The 24,801-nt window shown below is 39.4% G+C and overlaps 1 protein-coding gene across 3 annotated transcripts in view; it reads right to left on the bottom strand.

Moving 5' to 3' along the window:
* The window catches only part of RGS8 (regulator of G protein signaling 8), a 34,161-nt gene extending 10,106 nt beyond the window's left edge, over positions 1-24,055 (bottom strand). Inside the window, exons 1-4 of one of the 3 annotated variants that reach the window (XM_087960864.1) lie at positions 23,650-24,055; positions 23,379-23,434; positions 11,608-11,709; positions 10,459-10,523 (exon numbers count right to left, since the gene is read on the bottom strand). In XM_087960864.1, the coding sequence (XP_087816990.1) occupies positions 10,459-10,523; positions 11,608-11,709; positions 23,379-23,434; positions 23,650-23,715 (289 nt within the window). In that variant the 5' untranslated portion in view covers positions 23,716-24,055. Of the gene's footprint in view, positions 1-10,458; positions 10,524-11,607; positions 11,738-23,378; positions 23,435-23,649 lie in introns of all 3 variants that reach the window. The other 2 variants (XM_087960865.1, XM_026669143.2) reach the window with 2 other exon arrangements.
* Positions 24,056-24,801: the final 746 nt, after the last annotated feature.

The following is a 24,801-nucleotide window of genomic DNA, read 5'->3' as shown; positions in this document are numbered from 1 at the left end:
TGAAAGATGAAAGCAGAGGGCATCTACAAAAGAACAGCACTTTAGCTGGGGAACATTTTAGCTGGGGTGGGAACATTACTTGCCCTCAAGGCTCTCAGTGGAGATGATGATGATGATTGAAACTAATCAAGGAGAGAACCAACCTAGAACTAAGGAGAAATTTCCTGTTAGTGAGAACAATATTCATCAGTGGAACAACTTGCCTCCAGAAGTTGTGGATGTTCCAATACTGGATGTCCATTTGTCTGAAGTGATAAAAGGTTTCCTGTTTGAGCAGGGGGGTTGCCTAGAAGACCTCCAAGATCCCTTCCAACTCTGTTATTCTGTTCCGTAGACCGGAGTTTCTCAACCAAGGCAGCTTGGAGGTGTGTGGACTTCAACTACTGTAATTCCAAAGAAGTTGAAGTCCACGGGTCTTCATGGTTGGCTGGTGAATTCTAGAGCTGAAGTCCACATATCTTCAAATTGCCACGGTTGAGAAACACTTGGTGCGGACTGTGCAGCTGTCACTCCATTAGCAGATTAAAGTCGACAACGTCCCTCACATAAACACATATTTAAAGTAGTACGCCTGATTCTGTCTCCGGGGTAGTGAGCTTCCTTGCCGGTCTAAACAGCAGTCAGTGAAATAAGAGGAAGTTGCAAAGTGACTTTCATGAAAAAATACAAGCATTCCAGGAAGGAAAAGGCAGCGGTGATACAATTAGAGCACATACTTCCATCCAGTCCTTTATATTCTGAGAGGATAATTTTTTGAAATCATGAACCTTTTCTATTCCCCAAGGATTTAGAACTCTGGAACTGTATATGACTGAAACAGAGCAATGGATCGGTGACCTTGGTTGCCCGCACTCTCATATACAAGAAGCTTATTTCTTTCCCCCCAGAATGCTGAGGGGGGCTTTATATCCTCACATTGGCCTTAATATCCTAGTCTTGTCATTTCAAGACCTTTTCTTCTCAGCTATTGGAGCTGAGCTAAAAGAAATTTATTTGAGGCTGAAAAAGCAAAGGCAACTTAGCTACTCATTCCTATAGGCCTGGTTTTGATTTAAAAATGAAGTCTCTCCCCCTATCTGTAAAGGGGGCAAGACAACTGATTTTTTTAAAAAATGGGTACTTTTGTCCTTTATCTACACTCAGAAATAAACCTTTAAATGTGATTTGGCATTGTTAACTAGCCAGTTATTTAAAACTAAAATAACAACCAAAGCCCTGCGGTTGGTATTTGACCCTATCTTTTTTAGAGTGTTTCTTTTTTTAAAACCTGGCAACCACATAAAAAAAAGTTTTAAAATTTTTGGTTCAGAAGAACTGGAAGGCTAGTAGGAATGTCCAACATTGTCAAGTTGAACAGGAAGGATGAGAAACGGGAAAATCTCCCTGCAGCAAAGCCAGGCAATTCCAATAGGGATTTTTCTCTATGTCAGTAAGTTGTCATCAGGCTGTGGATTTGAGGATAGACTCATCCAACTATGACCCAGAAAAAACACAGCTAGCCTTGAAGAAATGTAGCATGAGCTATTCTGTTATTTTATGCCTATCCCAGCAACTTGTCGAAAGAAATCTTCATTTGTTTGGCCAAATACTGTATATTCTCATCAACCGGTCAAGGGAAACAAATTTGTTCTCTCTCTCTGCCATTTCAGCTCTCCTCCCTTCCTATCTAGGAGCAATTCCCTTTCTATTTTCCTCCCACTTTTGAGACTTAGCATCTAAAATAAAGAGACTTCACATCACTGATATGGCCACAGGGGAGATAACAGCTCACAGCAAAGGAGAATAGATTCACTGTGACAAATTCATCTCAATGTCAGAAATATGAGATAACTAATGTATATGAAATGGTCTTTATTAGTCAACTGCTGCAGATAGAGCTTTATTATTATTTCAAACCTAATAATCTTTACTCAGGCTGTGCAAAGAAGAGTCCAGACCAGCAATTTCCTCTTGGAACTGCTATTCTTTCATATTTTACAAACTAGAGTACCCAGATGATAAATATTTTGTGCTGTTCTCCCATATTTTTTTCAGATATTTTTTTTTTTAAATAATGAAACGTAACTGTAGCACAGGCAGTAATCTGCTTAAATGGCACAAAACTTTTGAAGCTTTTAAAGATCTGTGACCTTTAATTAAAATTGTTCTATTTATGAATGTAACCCATTTCCTATTGAGCACAGGTAGACAATTAGCACAGAATAGCTAATTATGTGTCAATGTAATCACCAGGAATCAAACTTCATTTTATCATTAAAAAAAAGCTATTAATAGCTCCAACATCTATTTCTGTTCTGACATGGAAAACAGGCTTTGTTACTGATGTCCATTCATCATTACTGTTTCTTCAGGCAATTGTTTACAGCAGAATAGTATTCCTTTATAAAAAGAAGAGGAAAATGATAATCCTACTTCCTGTAGGAAAACAAATTGTCATTTTAACAATACCCAGAAATACTGTCCATTAATTAGAGCAAATATATCAATAACCCCCACTTATGCTCAACAGGAAACACTAAGCAGGCTGAACTTGGTAGTAGAGGTGTTTTTTAATTAACATAACTTGAGAACTTTTACTGAGTGTGATCTACATATGAGTAAATGTTGTAGTAGGATGTTATCCAGGGCTGAATGATATAAAATCATTGTACATGTAGGAACCAGTTTGATGTAATGCCAGGCCAGAAAACAGGAGAACATATGTTCCAGTTCCATCTTAGGCATAAAGTCCTTTACGTGACTTGGACCAGTTATTCTCTCTCAGCCTTCGGAAGATGAAGGAAACTACTCTTAAAAATCTTGCCAAGAAAACTGTATGGGCTGACTGAAAACTATGGGCACACACAAAATAGTCCATGACTGGAAGCTTTCTTTATTCTATTTCCAGTTAATTGAGGAAAAGCTGAGGCATTATTAAAATAAGCTGGAAGAGAAACAACCCAAATGGCACTTTCCTGAACTGTCATTGGCAGTTTATCAAAACATCAAATGGTAAAGAAGTAATGTTTGAAATGGAGTTCCAGTGGGTTGTTTCTATTTAGAGGAAGTCTAATGTTGCAATTTTTAATAATAGAAACACTAGCATAGGAAATGCTGGTGTATCTTTCAGTTTTGTCTGACCTCTTGTGTTCAAGAGGGATTTTCTATTTAATATGTAGGCACTCATTTTTCAATTGATTTTGGAATGCAAACATTTACCAAACAGATGCAAAAGTATTCCAGAGCTCGGTAAAATCTCAAGAAATTGTCTCTCATTGGAGTTTTTCCCTCCAAGTTCTAAAGTTTTAAATTTAACAGGACTCTTTTTATTCAGTTCAACCTAATGGGATGTGTGTGTGTTTATACATATACATATTACTGTATATACTCGAGTATAAGCCTAGTTTTTCAGCCCATTTTTTGTGCTGAAAAAATCCCCCTCGGCTTATACTCAAGTCAGATTCCCCTCTGAAAAAAAATGGTGTGGAGTCGCGGCCTCCGCGGCAGCGACTCCCAACAGCCCAGCCGGGAAGGGAAAGGCAAAAAGCGTTTTGCCTTTCCCTTCCCAGCGGCGGGACTGGGGCCGCTCCGGCGGCAGCGACTCCCAACAGCCCCAGCCGGGAAGGGAAAGGCAAAAGCGCTTTGCCTTTCCCTTCCCGAGCGGCGGACTGGGGCCGCGCTGGCGGTAGTGACTCCTGACTCAGGGGGCCTCTGAGGGAGGGGAAGAGAGTGACTCCTGCCTCCCGCTGTCATCATCATCTTCTTCTTTTGGGTTAGTGAATCAATTAAACCTTTCATGATAGTGAGATCGTTTCCCAAATTAATTATTTTTATTTTTGAAATTTACCAGTAGCTGCTGCATTTCCCACCCTCGGCTTATACTCGAGTCAATAAGTTTTCCCAGTTTTTTTGTGTAAAATTAGGTGCCTCGGCTTATATTCGGGTCGACTTATACTCGAGTATATACGGTATTTATAATTAGAAAGGTGTAAAAAGCTTAGGACTTGCCTGTCCATTTGTTTCTCCAAGAGCAGGATGACTCTCCAAAAATGTAACAGAACATGATCAAATGTGATGTTGAGAGACACACCATCAGCAATTATGGAGATCAGGGTAGATCAGTTTGGAAGCTGCAGCATCAGTTACTACCGGTGGAAGAAAGCTGCCTCATCTTGGTTTCAAGAAAAGAGTGAACCAAGAGAAGATGGTACAATAGAAAAAAAATAAAACTGAGAAGAACTCCTTATCTCTTACTTTACTTCAGTCTTCTCCCCATATGATATGTTCAAGTAGACTTAAGCAAAATGATTGACAAAAGAGGAGACAGATATCCAAGGTAAGTAAAAAGATGGTTGTTATAACTGTGTTTAAGTCCTTAGGATCAGGCAAAATTATCTAGAAAAGTCTTACAGGAGATTGCAGATCAGGGGTGGGATTCTATTGGTTCGGACCGGTTTGGACAAACCCCTTCCTCCGAAGATCAGCTGCAGCAAACCAGTTCACTGCGACAAGCATGTGGGCCCACCCACTCACCCTGCTCTTTTCTGTGCTTTATTTCCTTTTTTTAGAGCACAGCTGATTTGCGGCAGAGCAGTTTGCTGCACCCCAGCTGTTTTATTCACAGGGACTGCAGTAGAAGGTAAGTATTAGAGCTTTTTAAAATGTGGAACACGTGTGACAGAGCATGTGCGAAGCACATGTGTGTGTGCAAAGCATGTGATCACTGAACCTGTTGTTATACTGGTTGAATCCCACCCCTGTTGTAGATGACATATGTGAGCTTTTAGGAAACATGGAGAAACAGGTGCATGGCAGCAGGCAGTGTAATAGGATCGAAGAAAGGTAAACTGAAAACATAGCTATTCTCAGACCTTGGAACCAGAGTAGTAGTTGCAGCCCTGTTTATTTTAGTGTTATTTACAGTATGACTTTGGGACATTTATGACTTGCCTCTTTCGTTCTTACATTTTTATGTAAGCCGCCTAGAATGATCTAAACTTGTGTGGCTTCTAAATGAATGAATGAAGAAATCAATGTTATTCCTATCAAAAGGGAAAATGAGTGTCCACACAACTACAGCCTAGCCATCTTCCACCTGGCAATGATCTGCAACAAATTATTAAGCAATTAGTTTATGAGTATTTAGAAAAGAATGCCCTGCTTGGCAGAAGGCTGAAAGTAAGTCATCCTAAAACTCATCCCTTTTGATAAAGAGACAAATTTAATTGACCATGGGAATGCGGTGAGGTGGACATAGATTACCTTGGCGTCAGCAAGTTATTGGATGAAATTGCCCATAAGATGACAAAACTTGGGCTTGATTGTGGTATTATTTGATGGATATAGGACTGGTTGCACCATCATACCCAAATAATATATTGTCCATCAGTAAGTGGAAGGATGTGTGGAGTGGTATATGACAGCTCTGTGTTCTTTGACAAAATATTTATATATGACTGGACATGAATGAGGATCTGGTTATCAAACTCACAATTGATGCGAAGATCATGAAAGTGATAGTTAACAGAGATGAAAGTAAGTTTCAGACTGATTTTGACAAGCTATAAACCTGGGCAAAATCCAGTAAGATGAATTCAAAATACATGTGGAAAAGATTTGAGCGTCTTGGTATATCACATGCTGAACATGAGCCAACGTTATGATGCAGCTGTAAAAAACCTTAAATACAATTTTGAACCTCATCAACAGAAGTACCATTTCAGGGTTAGGAGAAAGTATTGATGCTTTATATTCGGTGACCACATCTAGAATATTGTGTTCAATTCTGGGAATTGCATTTTAGGAAGGACATTGATAAACATGATCAGAGGAAGAAAACCAAGATGATAAGGGGACTGAAAGAAAAGGCCCATTTGTTCTATTTATTAAGGCATCAGGCTAGAAAATGGGAGACCGTGAGTTCCAGTCCTACCTTAGCTATAAAACCAACTGGGTGGCCTTGGGCCAGTCACTCTGTCTCAGCCCAAATCAAGTGGTGGTATTCTACTCAGGGGTGGGATTCTACCAGTTCGCACCTATTCGCTAGAACCGGTTGTTAACATTCTAAGCAGTTCAGAGAACCGGTTGTTAGAAGAAATTACTGGGCTAATCCTGTAAGGAAGGCAGGAAGGAAACATTCTGGTGTTGCTTACAGAAATTGCCTCTCCGTTAACCCTTATTACATTCTTGGCAGGACTAGACTTCCTGTCTCTGGAACTTCTCTTTTTTCCCCTCTTTTGCTGGTACTTTGCTTGTGTGGAGTAACCATTCAAAGTTACAATGGCACTGAAAAAAGTGACTTATGACCATTTTTCATACTTACGACTGTTGCAGCATCCCCACGGTCACAAGAGGCTAGGCGAGGAGATGCGTGCCTTGATGTGAGTGATGTTGAGTTGGCCATGCCCAGCCAGTCACATGACCACCAAGCCATGCCCACCAATTAAGCCACGCCCACAGAACCGGTGGTAAAAAAATTGAATCCCACCCCTGATTCTACCGGTTCGGCCCGGTTCTGCCGAGTGGGTAGCAGCGATGAGCAGCAGAGACCAAACAGGTTCTCTCCACGCCTCTGCTGTTGGGCCCTCCCGGGCTCCCATGCTCACCTTTATCCTCTGAATTTGAAGCGCAGCTGCTTTGCGCGGCACAGCAGAGTGTTGCGCAGCAGCTGCTGGAGCAACTGGGAGAGGGCTGGTTTGCAGGAGGTGAGTTAGAACGCCTCTGCGCAAAGTGTGCATTTGCTGCATGCGCTACATGCAAAGTGTGTGCATGCACACAAAGCGCACCCACCAAGCCACGCCCACTGAACCGGTGGTAAAAATATTTGAATCCCTCCACTGCCCAACTCACTTCCCAGGGGTGGTTATTGTGGGGAAAACAGGAGGTGGAAAATGTGGGGGGATATATTTACTGCCTTATTTGTAAAAATAATAAAGGCAGAATACAAATTTAAAAAAATACTGCTTTATTATTACTGATGTGTAGTAACTCTCTTCTTTAAATTTTTATGGATAGTGTTTTTTGTAATTTTCTAAGGCTGATTGTTTCCCAACAGTTATTGTGACAATCCTTAGTTGAAATAAAGGAGGGACTTGATAATAGGAAACTGACAAGAAACTGAATCAGAAGATTGATTCTCTACTTCAGTTATTATCAGCTCAAATAGGGGTTTTTATGAAGTGAGCTCTCCCTATCTGATCACATAAAATCCTTTAAATATGATGAGGCTTCCTTCACTTCTGCAGTGATGCTCCTCTTTTCAACAAAAATAAAATAAAATAGCTTCTGGGTTGAGCATTCCTTCCAGCCAACCCTCCTCTTCTATTTTCCAGCTTCATAGATCTTCTGAATTGTCTCTGGGGTGATAATGGCCTCATTAAAAGTGAATAAATTGGGATTTGATCAAATAAATTGTTGGTGCTCCTGGCCCTCCCAGACCTGTAGTCTTTGATATTGTTTAACCTGTTAGAAGCAGGTATGCATCTGAGAATACACCTGAACTCACTTTACAAGTGTGCAGCTGCACCCAGCACAAGTTAGACTGGTAATCCAGCTGCCTCTATCTTCAATAAACTCAGTTCTGGCTATAATAACACATGCCTTAGTTACAAGTAGATGGGACTAATTCAGCATGTTCTTGTAGACAGTAAGGAGGATGACCTTGACAGAGATGTGCAAAAGCTGTTGAGTAGGCAAAAGGTGCTAAAACATTTTTTTTAAGTCCACAATGTCCAGATAACATTTGGAAGAAGCTCAGACAGACATCTCCCAATTCCACAGGAGAAGGAAAGGGAGGTGCAGCACAATGAGACTTGCAAGATTCATGTCAACCCAATCAAGTGGACCAGACAATGAAATCAACTCTACAGATAGTGGATATATTAACGGAATCTTGCAAAACTTATTGTGCTACACTTCTTCCTCCTTATATTTCTGTGAATTAAGGAGGTGTCTGTCTGAGTTGTTTCCAAATGTTTTCTGGCTTTCAATTTACTGTGCAAGAATACATGGTCTAGTCAAATTGATATGAACACAACCTGACCACTTTTCCTACACAAAAACCCTCTTCTATGCTTTTCATATGTGCAATGACAAAGTATATCTATCATTTATTATTCAGATCATTGACATACCATGATTTCCCCTTCTCACAAAATTAGTCAAAGCCATTTATAAGATCTAAAAAGCATAACCATAATCTATCATTAACACTATTTTCAACAAGTTTAAAGCAAAATATAAAGGAAGCAGCTAATTAGTATATATATCCTTCATGTTACTCATTGACTGCTTCCTTTATTTTATGATTACTTTAAGCTTGTTGAAAATAGTTTTAATATATAGATGTATGATGACTGCTTAGACAAGTCTCTGCAGTCTTCTTGACAAAGTTTTTGGAAGGAGTTTGCCATTACCTGCTTCCTAGGTCTGAGAGAAATGATTTCCAGCTGACTTTGTGCCTAAGGTGAAACTAGAACTCACATTCCTTGGTGCCTTAACTACTATACCAAACATTACATATTTCAAATATTTCTTTAACAATCTAACTACGGTTGGCTAAAATGTGTGGCAGGTTCATAAAAAATTACAACCATGTGTTTAATATCAGCACATACGTTGATATCAACAGAAATATGTCAGCTTACCAAAATAATATTTTCACGACTACCACTGGGATAATAGATTGGTTATAAATGACACAAAGCAAGTTGATTATATGGCTTCACAGATTCAAATAAAATTATATGGAAATGGCAGATTGTAGGTTTTTCTTGCTGAACATAAATTATATTGTGCGCCATCTGAAATAAGTAGCTTTTCATACCAAACAATGCTGTGGGCGGAAATCTGCAGCCTACCTTAGAGTTCTGAATGCCCAATTTCCACTCATTTTAATTAACTTATTAGATACCTCTGAAAAATCCTAAAGCTTGCTGTTTAGATGGGAATATAAAGAGGGAACAAGACTCATGATGTGAGGGGACCAATATTTAGAACGTGGGGTTACTGTTGAAAAATAGCATCTGTCTCTTTTAGGTCTCCAATGTTTTATTTTCAGCAAAAATTGTTGCATGACATGCTTATTATACTGTAAAGTTTCTCAAACCTTGACAACTACATTCAGGAGAAAGAAGGGTTGATTAAAAACTCCTAGGAGGTTTTATTTATTATGTCTGACCAAATAAGAGGGTGACATCTCAAAGAGAGATTTGCAGTATAGATGGGTTGGTTTGGGGTCAGTATAGACAGTATAGGTAGGTTGGAGCCAGAATTCAGTCTTGCATCTTTTAAATACAGCTGGAAATCAATATATTAGGCCTTCATTTTGCCAATTCAGAAATACTGGAATAAAGAGTGTGCTGCCACAGAGAAGGTGAGGCTGGAGCTCTGTCAGTTCTGGTTTCAGAATGGTTCCTCTTCCAAAACAACTAAACCACAATAACTCAGCCATAGTCAGCTCATCTGATCAGGGTGTGGCGAAAAAAGAAAGACCATCCTGGTATAGTGACAAAAAGTGCTGGTTTATACTGGGGACACCCAGGTTCCAATGCACCTTCAACCATGGAAACTCATCTAATCATTTCATGTGAATCTCTCTTTCTCTTCGCACAGGAAAAAAAAGTTGGAAATACATTCTATAAAGGGACTTAAGTTACTGCCTGTTCAATTGTCCACCTGGCCGTCCATCGGTAGGATAACTCTCCCCAAAATTAAGAGAAGCGGACAAAATGTGATGTTGGTGGAAATACATTTGGTAGAAGATTGAAAATGGAAGGTTGAGAGTTGCAAAGAGAAGAAATCTGTTTTTAAAAAAATCCCCCAATTAGGTAGGGGAGTCAGAATATCCCCAACTTCTCAATTTTAATCTGCATTCTTCCTCCTCCTCCTCCTTCCCAAACACGTGACCACTAGCGCTTGCTATAATCAAGACTTTGGAAAGAATTCTATAAGCTGCAATGTACTTCCTTTCCCTATCTCGTTCATGTAAAAACTAGGGCTAAGGAAATGCACGTAGCACATAATATATAAATATGATTTCCCTATCTTTTATCTTTTCATTCCTGATTTGGAATTTCCATCACAGTATTATAGCTGTAATGGCTGTCAACTGGGGGTGGGGGGGGGGCAATAACTATGGCTGATAGGAGCGGCGATCTAGAAACAGTTGAAATGAAGTTGGCCACCTCTGCTTAAAAAAAAAAAAACTGAAATACGTTTTGTCACTTGAGAATAATAGCAACTGAAATTGAAAAAAAAAAAAGTTACATTGATTTCCTCCTGGACTTGTCAGAATCAATTTAAAACTCACCCATGTAAAGAAAATCCCCATGGTATCCAATCCACCACAGAGTTTAAGAGAACTGAATCCCTCTCCTGCTGCATGTATAATTACTCAGTAATTCTTTATTAATAAACTATAGGCACATTTTTAAGCTGAAGGCAAATAGTTCAGTGTAAAGGACAGACTTTTCCACTTACATTTATGACTCAGGAGAACATCAAAAGAATCGGCCCATCTGGTAGTTTCTTCTGTGGACAATCTTCTATGGGGGAAAAGGGAAAGTCAAGAGCTACAAAAAATGTCCAAAAATAATGTATTAAAATTCTATAAATCTGATGTGTCCATATTATGTACCTGAAATAATTTGGATAATATTACAGATCAATTAATAGCTTATTCTGCTGTATCAGGAATGGGCAGAAAATAAACACACAATAGAGTCACAAAGTCCCAGACTCCCAATTGTTGAACCACAAGAGATGTCCAACTGTTTATAAATTATAAAAGAGTGGATTTCGTGGTGAATTAATTTTGATCTCAGTTCTGAATAAATTCTTGAACTAAACATGGTTTGCTAGGCTATCTCTTCATGAGAAAGTTTTAATGTCTTTGTAGGACATCAGTGGGAAAATGGCCTTATTCAGTCTCTAATAGTAAGGATCCATTGAGACTGTATTATTTCGTTTAGTTTTATAAGGGCCCATGGTGAAAAAAAAGTTTGAGAACCACTGTTTTATGACATTTTGTATTATGCTATAAACTGTTTTGTGATCATTTTTATGTCATATGTTTTATAAAATCTGCCAAATTTCAATTCCATGGGGATCATGGGTCCTGGATTTTGGATGCATTCTGCAAATTAACCCATTTGAAGTAATAAAGCTATAATTGCTATTAAATTGTTTATCAGAATCTCCATACCATTCCCCTTGTAGATATTGGGGGGGAGGGGACAATGATGATACATGCATTATGTCATCAGTATGAAAATAACAACTTAGATAATCCTATTTATGCAAGTACTTAATTGTAGCACTCACATGAGAGCATTCTTACACACATCTCATCATTACCCTTCTTGCCAGTTATTGCATTTCTCCCTATCTTGGTAAATTCCTTCACCTTGCCAATTGTCTTGTTAAAAATGGTATACAGGAAGCCAGGATTGCTATAGTAACAAGAAATCTGTAAATATTATTTTTACCCTCACTCATGAAAATCATTAAGGATTCATATTTTTAAAGATTTCTCCTGTGTCTCCTGAAAATGGTCAATCAGTAGGTCTTTGACAAAAGGTGGGGGGGGCAGAAAGTGATCCCTCAGTGAAAATAAAGGCCCCAACTTACTTCAAAGCCCGAGTTGGTTTGTCCGGAAGGATGGCTGTGAAGTCGCTGCATGAGTCTGACTTCTGAGACAGACAGCCCAGGCGAGTCCTCATCCCTCTGTTTCTGCAGTCGTTCATACACGATAGGGGAGCAAATGGGAGAGAAGGAAAAGGGATAACAATTAACATGAGTGCAAAAGAACACAAGAAGGATCTGTGCTTCTGCAGTCATTGGGTCCATGATTTATCTCTGTATTCTCTGTTCAATGCTGGCTGGCCAGATGCTTCCTAAAAGCCCACAAGAAGAGCAAGGAAGTCACGCTATGCTGGCTGGAGAATTCTGGGAGTTTTGAAGTCCGCACATCTTAAAGTTGCAAAGTTTGGAGACCTCTGATCTTGAGGGACATCAGTTGTATGACACCTTAAGCTGCAAAGCTGATAATGTTTTACATGTGCTTCACAAAAGCATGTTTACAATGATTTTTACTTTAAGCTCTTAGACTTCAACCCTAATGCTTGCTGCAGGTTTTTGATTTTTTTTATACTATTTCTATTTCTTTTTAAAAAAATTCTGCTCATCTATTTGATCTTTTTATTGTGTATTTTTATAATTGCTTTAAATCTCTGTGGTTTGGTAAGAGCAAGAGAGAGAGTGATGCATGCACATATATAGCTTTCATGAATAAACCAACCAACTAACCAGAAATTCCACTTAACTACCAGCTTTGTTAACCTAACACTTTCCAAAGGCACCACTTCTCGTCTCCTGGCAACAAATTCCATACATTAGTGACTGAGTAAAAGGATTTTCTTTTGTCTTTTCTAATTTGTTTTACTGCCAATCAATTTCACTGAGATTTAATGCTGCAGGGATGGGCTAAAACAGATCTTAAAAACAATTTCAGGAAGATAGCCTTATAAGTAGGGAGATATATTTGGTGTCTTCTTTCCCATCTGAGAATATGTGGACTATATAGAAAGCCAACCCAGGCACCAAACAAAGCTAATTAGGGTTGGTAAGCTGGCTATGTTTTATAGCTTTGACTTGTCTCCTTCTATTTATAAAACTTGATATATCACTCATTAAAGATAAAGATTTCCCCTGCGTCCAGCTCTTCTTAACCAAGGGAGCCAGCATTGTTGGAAGACATTTCCATGGTCATGTGGCCAGCATAGCTATATGCTGGGCACATGGAATGCTGTTACCTTCCCATCAAAGTGGAAATTTATCTACTCACAGTTGCATGCTAGGTTGGCAGGAGCTGGGGCAAGTAATAGTAACTCACCTCAGATAGACTACTGAGGAACTAACTATAATGAAGGCAAATATAGCAATTTCTATATAGCAGAAAGTTCCCTCTTATTGTAGAGACTCTTCTGACTTTTCTAATACTTGAATTGACCAGTAGAAAAGAGCAAAGGCTTGTTCTTCGTTGCTACTCAGAGCAGATGAAATAGACCTGAACTACAGCAAGATAAATTTCAGCTGAATGACAGTAATGCTTTTTTAAAATAAGAATATTGGAGAATAGAATTTGACAATCAAATAAATGAAGCTACGTATCATCTGTTACAGATGGTCTGCCTCTGGTTATCTCTCAAATTTCTTGGCCTAAAAAAAAAAAAACCCTCCAAGCTACTATCACATTTTTCTAGGAAATAACTTAATAGGGGAAGTCAAGCCTACTTGCAAATCATACTTCTACATGTGTATGTCTGCATTGAACGTATGTGCATACACCTCTCTGTACTGTAGCCTACAGGAAACAGAACCCCAATACTATTCCTTCCAATAGACATTTTCTTAAAGAAAGCATTGAAGGAGAGGGAAGGGAAGTGTGGCTTGTATTATACATTGTAAAGAATGCAAAGCATTAAAGAAAACTGGATACAGGGAAAACCAGTTGCTGCCTATTCTAACTTTTCAAAAAGCTGTGTGGCTTTTATTAGCCTTGTGTTACATAAATTCTATTGACCAGGAAAACCCTCCTATAGCGGGTGGGTTCAACTTTCATTTTTAAAAACCAACATGGGAGAGAAAATGTTTTATCAGGCTTCTATAAAGTCTAAAACAAATCTTATATTTCAAACTGGTGTTTGAGGACTGAAATGTTAGTAATCCATGGATTATGAGCAATGGATCCAAAGCAGCTAGTTTATGGAAGCCAAGAGATTTATGTAATCGTGACTTTAAAAAACCATCAGCCACTGTATATAGAGGGAGTTCGTGTGGAACAGGTGGTGGAATGTAAGTTTCTCGGGACCATCATTACAAATGACCTGACTTGGAGCGCAAACACCGCTGCTTTAATTAAGAAGGCACAACAACGGTTGTATTTACTAAGGATTCTTAGGAAACAACAATTGGCTGAGAGTCTACTGACTACCTTCTATCGGAGTTCAATTGAGAGTATATTATCCTACTGTCTCTGTGTATGGTTCTCGAGCTGCACAGTGGCAGAGAAAAAGGCAATTCAGAGGGTGATCAAGACGGCTCAAAACATCATTGGCTGCTCACTCCCCTCTTTGGAAGAACTGTATAGGAATAGATGTAAGAGGAAGATACTTAATATATTGAATGACTCCTCTCATCTGGGACATCAGCTCTTTGAACTATTACCATCGAGAAGGAGATTTAGGGTATTAAGAACAAGGACGACCAGATTTAAGAACAGTTTTTATCCAAGTGCAGTTTTGAGTATGAATGCAGGGTCATAACATTTTTGTGGAATTTAAATGGCTGAGAGTAATGGGGTATTTACATTTTTAAATTGCATAGAGATTATTGTATGGTTGGTTGTGTTTAGTTCAATTTTTTTTCTTTTAGTGGTGTTTGTCCAGTTTTACTTTGTGGAAGAGCACCTCATTTCGTTGCACCTGCTAGCGAGTGTAATGACAAATCAATTCTTACGTCTTATGTCTTATGACTTAAAAATGAGGCCATAATAATTTGAGATTGAATGTATGTCCCTCCACTATCCCCAAAGCTTGTAGAGAAACGCTAGAAAGAATAAGTGATAGCTCAAGAGAGAACACAGAGACCTACTTTCTATCTCTATTTTAACTCATAACCAATTAAAATTTTATCATTGTTTTTTTTAATTATTTAAAAAACCTTTAATATGCCTTTTTTTTACATCTGGGAGATCCCCCTTGAAGCAGATGGAGCGCCAAAAGCTCTACAATCCAAATTAATTTTCATTTTCAACCCACCCACCCCCACTCAGTTTTCAGAAATGAATCAACCTTAGAAATAATTCTAAGCAACCCCAGAGAGCAAGATAAGGTTGGAAAGTTTGAGGTTTCTTTTCACTTTCCTCTTTCAGGGGAACCATGCCCACAGTGCTTAAAGTTGAATGGTTGTGATGTGACTATTGATTGCATCTTTATTGAGGCTGAAAGACAGGGTAATAAATGTCCTATTTTAACAAATGTGACCCAGCCACAGTTCAAGCAGAGGAAGAAAGTGAGAAGAGGCCAAATGGCTTGGTTCCACTTCTCTCATAAAATCCTCAGCTCTTTGTCTTCGTAAAATCAAATTTGGTCATCAAATGCAAATGTGAAGAGTGAATAAGGGATCATCTCCATTTATCTCCATGAAACTGAATGTCAAAATATATACTGGTTAAAAAAACTGGTTAAAATCTGTGCATCTGTCACTTTCTTTTATGCTCCAGAATAACTGGGTAAGGGTTGCTTGAAAGGGATCACAATGCAGGGAAACCCAAAGGGAATTTCTCTCTCTCTCTCTCTCTCTCTCTCTCTCTCTCTCTCTCTCTCTCTCTCTCACACACACACACACACACACACAGACACCTCAATATTTCCTCCCCTTATAGACAGTAAAAAAAATGTACATAAAAACCTTCTGGAGCGCAGATCCTATATCAAGGATAGGGAAACTACGAAAACAAAAACAGTGTACAAGTAAACTTGGTTCAGTTCCAGTTGTTCCAGTTGTATGTGGAACATGTGTATAATGTTCCAGTTGTATGTGGTTGAGCATAGCTTCTCAGAACCTCTTCACTTTGTGCTGGACAAAGAAGGGGAAGTTCATATAGGCTACTTTTCCAGGAAACTGGGGCTTTTGTTGTTGTTGAGGAATTCTCATGCATTTTTCAACGATCCTCTCAAAAGACCTTGGAAACTGTAGCCTCAAACTGTATCAGCTCTGAAAGATGCCAGATCTCTACAGACCTTTATCTCCTTCTCTTGACACTCTCCTAGCCTCAAAGGATCTTTTTCTGTTAATTTCATTCTAAAACAGCCTACAAGAGCTTTGTATCACTGCACAGTTAAATATAAAATGACATTTCTCCATGCCATATGGGAAGCTTCTGCAGAAAGCTTTGGCACTGTCTCTGAGATAATTTCACTGTGCCCACATCTCCCTTCTGTTATAAGCATTCTTGGCTAGTTTCTATTTATTGAATATTTTAATGTAATTTTAGAGCAAATCTAAGTGTTGCTGAATAAACTATCTGGCTGGACCCATACAGCCTGCTCCATAGCATTTAACTCCTTCAAAACAACAGAAATAGCTTTAGCATTATCTCCAGCACTTGCACCTGTATTTCATCAAATCAGATGAACTAAATCAGTCAAATAAATGTACAGAATACTCACATTCCTTTGTTTAACTAAAGAATTTCAAAATGATAATTATTTCTCCATCATGAAAGCTTATTGTTAGGGTTGTGATACATTTTGAAAGTGACTTAGTTGGCCTTCCATCCAATAATATTCGTTCAACAATTAATTTACATTTAAATACATTTGCACATTGTCAGGTGAACCATCTTTTTGCAATACTGAAAAATTTATAAGGTGTTTTAAAAATTGTAAGGAAAAAACTATGACATCAATTTCATATCACCAAAATGGCTTCATAAAGCAGGAATAAGTGAATGTTTAACTCAAAGCAGCATCAGTTAAAATCCATTTTCATCCATGAAAAGTGCAGCTTTAGTCTACCCAGGTATTAGCTTTTAAGAATTCAGCTCTCTGCATTGTCTGCAGATAGATGACAAGTCTGTTCTTTTCTTGCTGGCAAAAAGTATCCTTCAAACTAATACAAGCATTGGCATAATTGCACACCAAGTAACAAATAACAGAATCAGAAGAACCCTCCCAAGCACATTATACTGCATTTACCAGCCAAAAAGATGGGTAAGTTCTAATTCAGTTGTCATCACGGTATGATCTGTTCATTTAACAAAAAAAAAACAGATGTGTCAATTAATTAATTATATACATATCCTGCCTTTTCTTCAATAAACTCATGAACCCCCTATTTCTGCTTAAAGAACTCTATGAGGTAGGCTAATCTGGGTGAGTGAATCAGGTTTTCCACCCGAGTTTCCTTAGTCCTACTTTGGCATAGTGATGACCCAAGGACCCCTTTATACAAAGAACTGCATAATATCCTAGTCTAAAGAGGTCACTAAAGGACAAGGTTACACTAAAGCCGGCTAGTCAGAAAAACAAATGCTGCAAGTGACTCTTATGGAAAAGTACCTAATAGAGATTTATTCAAATCCTTGGGTTGCCCTGAATTGGATGACTTCAATATAAAGTTTGTAGGTAAAATACTGGGGGAAGCTCAGAACCACTTATTTAAAGCAATTGACATGCAGTACTGCAATGCTGGTTAAATTCCTTTGGGGACACAGCAAGGAAACGAAGGAGGCAATGATAATATGTAGAGAGCTGAGCAAAAATGTAGGGAGCCTCATCTTGGATGGTTATAATATCCAAGGCAGAGAAACAGGAGATCAAAATGTGTGAAGGGGAAAGGGAAAAGAACAGCTGGGGGACAGAGAGAATATTCCCATGAATTTACGACTTCATTTCCAAAAGTGAATGATAGTTGAGCTGGCCCTACTTGAGAAGTTCTGTTACGTAATGAAATACCACATCACCAAAGTCAAATTTGTCTTGATGTACTAACATTCCATTATATTTACAGAAACACTTTTCCCACCTGCAGTCTAAAATGTACTACTGTTCTGCTGTTTTCCCAGCCTATGAAGGTTTTACCCTTTTTCTTTTCTCTCTATGGATAGTGCAGAGTTGAATGTAGGGGAAGGAGGGGGTGTGTGTGTAGAAAAACACAATCTTTGAAAGTTGACCTTTGGAGCGTCATGTCAAATTCCACGAATGTGGAACTTGTGTGAATGAGTGACAATTGGGTAACTATGCTCGAGAAAGATAAAAATAATCCAAATAGGTGTTTTTCTTAACTGTTGCAGTTGTGTCAGCAGCAGTTTTACTATATTGTGTTCATACAATTCCCTTCTAAGGATGGCCAGCAATATATATTCCAGTCAGAATTCAAAACCCCAGGGCAGAAAGACTACTGTGGCTTTTGATGATTGAAAACAATGATCCTCAGCCAGTGATAAAACATTCCACAAGTGGAATTCAGTAATATGGCGGGACACAATTCGGTTATTAAAATTTGAATGAAGTCTTTAAAATTATTGTAAACAACAACAACAAAAAACCCTCCAGATTTGGTGTTCTTCTTCAAGCAGTGAGTATATAATCTGAAACTGGGGAAGCTCTTGATGTCTTCCTGGTCATGGTAAGATCGCGCCCTGATTTCTATGGAATTTTCTAGTGTCATTATCCACTGCAGAGAGGCTGGATCCATTAGATGGTCTGCCTCCAGTGTCCGATGGACCCAGATGAGTTTTAGAAAGAGTTAGAGCTTTGGTCTGCTGTATGGTCTATCCAAGCCTTGGTTGCTACTTGGAGTAAGAGTGCAACTAAGGCATTGGATTGGATCACCTCCATGCAACCTCCCCACCCTTGAGGAGTCTGTCACTTCCCATGACTCACAAAGGAGTAGAGGGAGACAAAACGAGAAATATCTAGACCACCATTAGCACCTAACAAAAGATGAACTCGGCCAAACATAGGTTAAATCTATTATTAAGGCCTATCTTGCAGTGATAAGAGTACAAAGCCTCAGTACATTTCAATCCTTACTGTGTCCATATATTACTGCCCTGCCGCCCTCTTTTGGGTGAGAAAGGTAAAGGGGTGGTGGTGATTCTCTTGCAGGGGCATACAGAGGAATTTACTCAGTATTTATTGGACAAGTTAGTTGGATTTGTTTATAGTTGGATGTCAACCTTGTTGCAGGTCCAGAGGACATGCTTAGGAAGGAGTCTTACCCAATTACTAGTACCTGGGAACAGTTTGAACTTGTTGGATATGAGAAAATAGACAGGGCCCTTAGGACTGTGAGTTCATTCACCTCCTCTTTAGATCTATACCCCTCCTGTCCTGCTAAAGTGATTCGGGGGTATAATGTGAGTGGGTCTAATGATGGTTAATGAGAAGATTGTTCCTCTACCTCTTAAATGCCTTGGTTTTCCCTTTTACAAGAAACTGTCACTGGAACCCATCATACTGGATAATATCCATCCAATAACTAACCTCCCCTTTGGGGGAAGGTGATTAAGAAGGTGGTTGCTAAGCAGGTTCAGAGGACCTTGGAAGAAGTGGATTATTTGGAACCTTTTCAGTAAGGATTCAGAGCCAAGTAAGGGATGGAAATAGCATTAGTTGCACTTTTGGATGATCTGTGGCTTGGGCAGGTTGTGGGTTCTGCATTCATCCTTGCCCCACTTGATCTCTCTAGGGCTTTCAATACCATCAACCATGGAATCCTTCTGTATTGTCTCAGAGGATTAAGATTGGGCAGCTCATACTCTGCTGGTTCACCTCCTTTCTGTGGGGGTTGATTCTAGACAGTGATGACTGGGGAGAAGCCCCACCTTTGGCCCCTCCTCTATGAGGTGCCATAGAGTTCAATGTTTTCTCTCCTTCTATTTAACATCCACATGAAACCACTGGGTGTGTTCATCCATTGCCTTGGGGTGAGGTATCAGCCAAAGATACCCAATTGTATATCTCTTCCCGTGATGAATTAAGTGCTGTCATGAATGTCTTATCCCATTATCTTTGAGGTTCTCTCCCTGTGCCTTGCAGTTTGTCTATTTTTAATTGTTTATATTATAATTTTTAATAATGGTTTTTAATCTTTTTATAATGACTCTTTTATATATTTGTTGTTTTATTTGTTGTATGCTTCCCAGAATAATTTGTTGTGAGATGGGTAGCTATATAAAGTTGATGAATAAGTAACAACAATTTTTTTGTAAGCACGTTGGGATATTTTTTTTAAAATGGGGCATTTTTTAATCTTGCTGAGACCCAAAGTCTTTGAGTGGTTGCTGAAATTCAAGATACAAAATGCCAACAATTATAGGTTTAAAATCAGTAACAAAATTACAAAGGAAGCTAATAAGTCTTACCTCGGTAAATACAGCTTTCCATTGGAGGTAAGCACGGAATTTCGTTGTAGTTGTCTACAGAATTGCTCCCACAGAAGGTGCTATTTTTGCTATTTTTCTGTCAATAAAGTTCAAGCTATGGGAAGATAGGGTACAAGAGAGCGAAGCTAGTGAACGGAAGAAGAAGTCTCAATTAAGGGTCAGACTGATTTAAGAAGAGCAAGCTACCGTTTCTTTACACCAAGGCTGGAGTTCTTCTAAAAAATGCTAAAGAAAAGTTGGCACTGAACTGACCTGTCAAAGAAAGAATGGGAGGAGAAGAATGGCTGGATGTGGTGTTAAAGTTATTAAAAGCTAAAATGATTTCAAATATTCACGTGCAGGTTTTTCAAGCAAGGAGTAAAACCGAGCCTGTATAGAGACAACAAGGCAATATATTGCGTGTGAACGTTGACGAAGACATTTGTCAAAAGGCACTAAGACTAAAGGAAATGCAATTGCTGAAAGAATAACCTGGAGGTAAACTGATGAGAGTCACAGTAGTAGCTACTGGCAGAGGGTGCAATTGTGTGTTATCTTTGCAAATTCAGATTCCCAAACCTGTGCTGACAAAAGAAGGAAAGATAGAGGCCTCAGACTGCCATTATTCTCTCTCTTGCAAATATCCTCACTGCTTGTAAGAACGTTTGTTTCCAGCTGATCCCGAAGTAGAAATAACCTCCCTGGCAGAGAAGGAGGCACTTCAGTGGGGCATTTGCATAGCTAAACAGACAGGTGGAAAAAGCTTAATCCTACCCACACCTGCTTATTTTCTCCAAGACTTTTTCTAGTGCAATCGAGTCTTTTTCAGGTTCCTCGATGCTATTGAGAAGGATAACACATCCTTGCTCAACCTGGGTGATCTGATGCATGAATATTAATTTGTCACATTCTCTGCACTGGAAAGGATAGCTAAAGAATTTCACATATCCAGTCTGGAAGAGGCTGGGGCTACATACTGACTTGGTTTGGTCCCGAAAGTCTACTTCCACCATCTCTCTCTTTAGTTCTCATCCAGTAGGTCCATCCTAAAGACCTTTAGTGGCCTGAAGCAAGGGAGATCGTTCCTCCTTCCTGTTCTATGTACAAAATGCAACCCATTTGGCAACTGAATCTTATTTCAACATTAGCATCCTCCACTATGTCTGAGAACAATTTTAAAAATATAAGAGCCAACTGCAAAGCACACCCAGTTCTGTGTTCCTACACTGCCCGTGTCAGATCTCTGCCTCTCAGGCAACATTTACCACTTCAGATGTCCCCTCTGACACCAGAGGCCTCCTGGCAACAACCTGGTCTTTCTTAAGAGGTTATAGGTAAGTCAAGTGGGATGGAATCATCAACCAGATGTACATGCAGATCCTTTTGTATTTTATGATGTTGAATAATGCTTGACATCAAATCCTATCTATCCAAAATTTAAATACAGTCCCAAGCGCAGAACTCTTGCTTTTCTTTGTATGTAGAAAAAAAAAGTCTTGGTTTGTTTTTGGGGTTTAAAAAAAACACAAATTAAGAATTGAGCTAATGTTGCAGACAGGAATGGCAGACTGAGATTCTGGGGGGGAGGGAAATGGAAGAGCATTGCAGACATTTTTTAAAGGTGAATAAATAGTATCTCTCAACTGCAGTCCCTTATCTGTAGCCGAGGGCCAATAATAAAGAAGGCAGATACAGAGACAATTTAAGATAAAAGAAATCCCTAGCTTAAATCTCACCTTGGGTTCAAATCCACCAGCAACTTTAGACAAGCTGTGCTTCATGTAAAAGCAACACAGGGTATCTATCATTGGTCTATCTTTGAGAGTTAGCTTGTTGAGGATTATTGGTAGAGCACGTGTGAAGTGCTTCAAAATGGCCCAAGAAGCACACTAATGAGTTGTTGTGAATGGAACAATATATTGTCTTGTTAGTTGTATCCAATTTAGAATGGATGCAGTTACTCTGTATTTTTAGCAACTCTCTGCTAGAACGATCCCACAATCTATTTATTATTTTATTTATTTTATTTATTTATTTGATTTGCCAATTGTATACCAGATAATAAGTATAAGTGTATACATAGTTGTGAATACATGAAAGGGGTACATATAAGAAAAATAAAAGAATAAGAAAAACAATAGGACAGGGACGGTAGGCACGTTGGTGCGCTTATGCACGCCCCCTACAGACCTCTTAGGAAAGGGGTGAGGTCAATAGTAGACAGTCTAAGGTTAACGTTTTTGGGGTTTGGGGAAGAAACTACAGAGTCGGGTAGAGTATCTGCCTCCCTTGCTGCTCCAAGAGGAAAACAAAGGTGTTTTTTTTAAAAAAAAAAAAAAAGATGGACAACAGAGAAATAATGAGATGGGTTTTCAAGGCAATCCAAAAAAAAAAAATCTAACGTGGATTCCCAGCGGTTAATTCCAACATCCATTAAAAATCTGATTAAATTAAAATACACACGTGCACACACAGAAGCTCATTCCATCTCACCTAATGGGGCAGAGAGCATTACTGGCCAGCAAATGGATTTCTTTAAATCCCCATCCCAACTCCCTGGCTTGGCTTTAGCTGAAATGAATCATTGCAATTTTGGAAGACCCTTGGAAAGCCTTCGTTAACGCAAACCCAGCTTCCCCCCCCCACCTTAAGCCATTTGGAGCATCCGACGCTGCTTCCTGGGTTCCACTGTCAGTGAGAAAAACTGGCCTGACTCTTCTGCCTCCTTTTGTGCTCCAATGCCTGAGCAAGAATTTGACCTTCCCTGCCACGCTGGTTTTGGGTTTGGGGTGGGGGCGGCTGGGGAGAGAGACAATCTTGCTCTTCTCTCTGCAGTATCAGCTTGCAAACATCTCAAACTTTTGCTGAGGTGTCATTTGGTCTCATTTCACCAATTGGGGGATGGAGGGGGGGGGGAGAACGCTTCTGATGCTTCATACCATCCATATTAATTTCCATTCATCTTTTTCTCTGCTAAACCGTGCCCTATTCGCCAGGATAGGTAAACAATCTCTAGATTTTGTATTATTTCCTCCCCCACTTTTTTTTTCTTTTTCTCTCTCCAGCTCCGCCCGGATTCTAGAGGGATTTTAATCTTTTTTTTCTGATTTCTCATTGTAGTAAACAGAATAGATGCAGGGAGAAACCTTTCCAGTGGATTCCAGGTACAGATTTTGAGGACAGGGGAATGAAAAGGAGAGGGAGAATTGCCGGTATTTTCCCATTGAACAAGACCAAGTTGTTAACATTTAAGTCACCCTCCATATTAAAATTCAGTAGGAATTACTCTGTACGGAAAGAAGCATGAAGAATAAAATGATGTAGCAAACATTCCTGCAGGGGGGAAAAAAAAACATAAAGATAGAAGAACCTATCAAAGGCTGATATATAAGGGAGAGCAAACAATTCAATAGAGATCAGCATCTCAGACAGACAAATAAACCAACGAAGAGGAAAAGATACTCACTGCCTTTGACCTGTCCTGCTCCGGAGATCTTTGCCAAGCGTGTGATCAGACAGGCTCTAGGAAGAGAACAGAGCAATCTCTTAAGCAGGGGCAAAAGCCACAGAGAGAGACAGACACACCTCCCAGTTTCCCCCCTCCCAGTATTCCCCCTGAGTAATAGCTCAGCTGAAAGCTCTGATCATCCCGTCTCCATATCACATCCCACAAAACCCCCTAAAGCAATCTAACTGAGCGGGCTTGAGGTCCGGCACTGCAGAGCCAGCCAGCTCACATGTTTCCTGGGTGGGATTTGAGAAGTGTCCACCTGATCAGAGCTTTTGGAAGCATCTTCTTTCATCTTGCTCTTTTCTTCTCCACCTGATGCCAAATCTCTTTTGATTCTGCTAAAGGAAGGCTTTGCTCGGAGTATTCAATAAATGCCCGGCTGGCAAACATTTGCGGACTGAAGCGGATTCAGGCAGAAGTTCTCTTCTCCCATAAGCATTCCAGGCAATTGTTTACCCCAGTCATTAGAATAAAGCATCTCCTTGCAGTGTTTAACGTAAGTCCTTGGTGGATTTAGGGTAAGATGGGAGATCCATGCAGATTCTAGGCTGGAGCTCAGCAAAGAAGAATAACATCACAGCACCAAAGCCAGGAAAGTCAAATTGCATCTATTAAATCACAATGAAGGTTTCTCATTGGGTGCAGCTATGTGATCAATGCATAGCCAGTTCTTTATAAAAGGTAAACTAAAGAGAAATGTGTGAATTCCTCCCCAACTTCAGCTTGGTGTTATCTCACATTTCCTCATGCTTCCTCTCACCTGAATCTCATCATCAGTCCAGATCTCCTGCCAGCTTATGTGCACCTATTTCTCTTCCTTTAAAAAAAAAAAATGAGGAGGCTGGAAAGAGTTTTGCTGATGACTCTTTGCAGTAAGTGAATTTCCCAAGGTTTAGCCTTTTTACAAGCCTTTTTGGTTGGCTACCCTACCCACAGTTTGCTTGGTTATTCATTATTTATTTTTGCAATTTCCATTAACTCGGTTCCGAGCAGGCTCTGAACACTTAAAATAATGCAAAAGTTAAAATGGTTAAAAAGAAAGAAAAACCCTCAAAACTAATGACAATCCAAGCTTGATGAAACATTTGTTATAGTTAGGTCAAATATTTTATTGGATGATAAAAGGATGTCTTTGCACTCAAGGACTAGCTCTCTTTGACAGTAGATCAACACTCTGATGTACTGCCTGCCAGATTCTATTAACTTCTATACCAACATTCTGTCATAAAGCCAGTCTGGTCTAGTGGTGAAGGCACCAGGCTAGAAGCCAGGAAACTGGGTTTGAGTCCTGCCTTAGGCATGAAAGCCAACTGAGTGACTTACGACCAGGCACTCTCTCTCTCACAGCCCAATTCACCTCACAGGGTTGTTGTGAGGA

The sequence above is a fragment of the Notechis scutatus genome, chromosome 3, assembly GCF_049901735.1.
Source record: "Notechis scutatus isolate UNSWTSFEM ecotype Mainland chromosome 3, rNotScu1.2, whole genome shotgun sequence".
Lineage (NCBI taxonomy): Eukaryota > Metazoa > Chordata > Lepidosauria > Squamata > Elapidae > Notechis > Notechis scutatus.
This window is presented reverse-complemented; position numbering and strand designations above follow the sequence as displayed.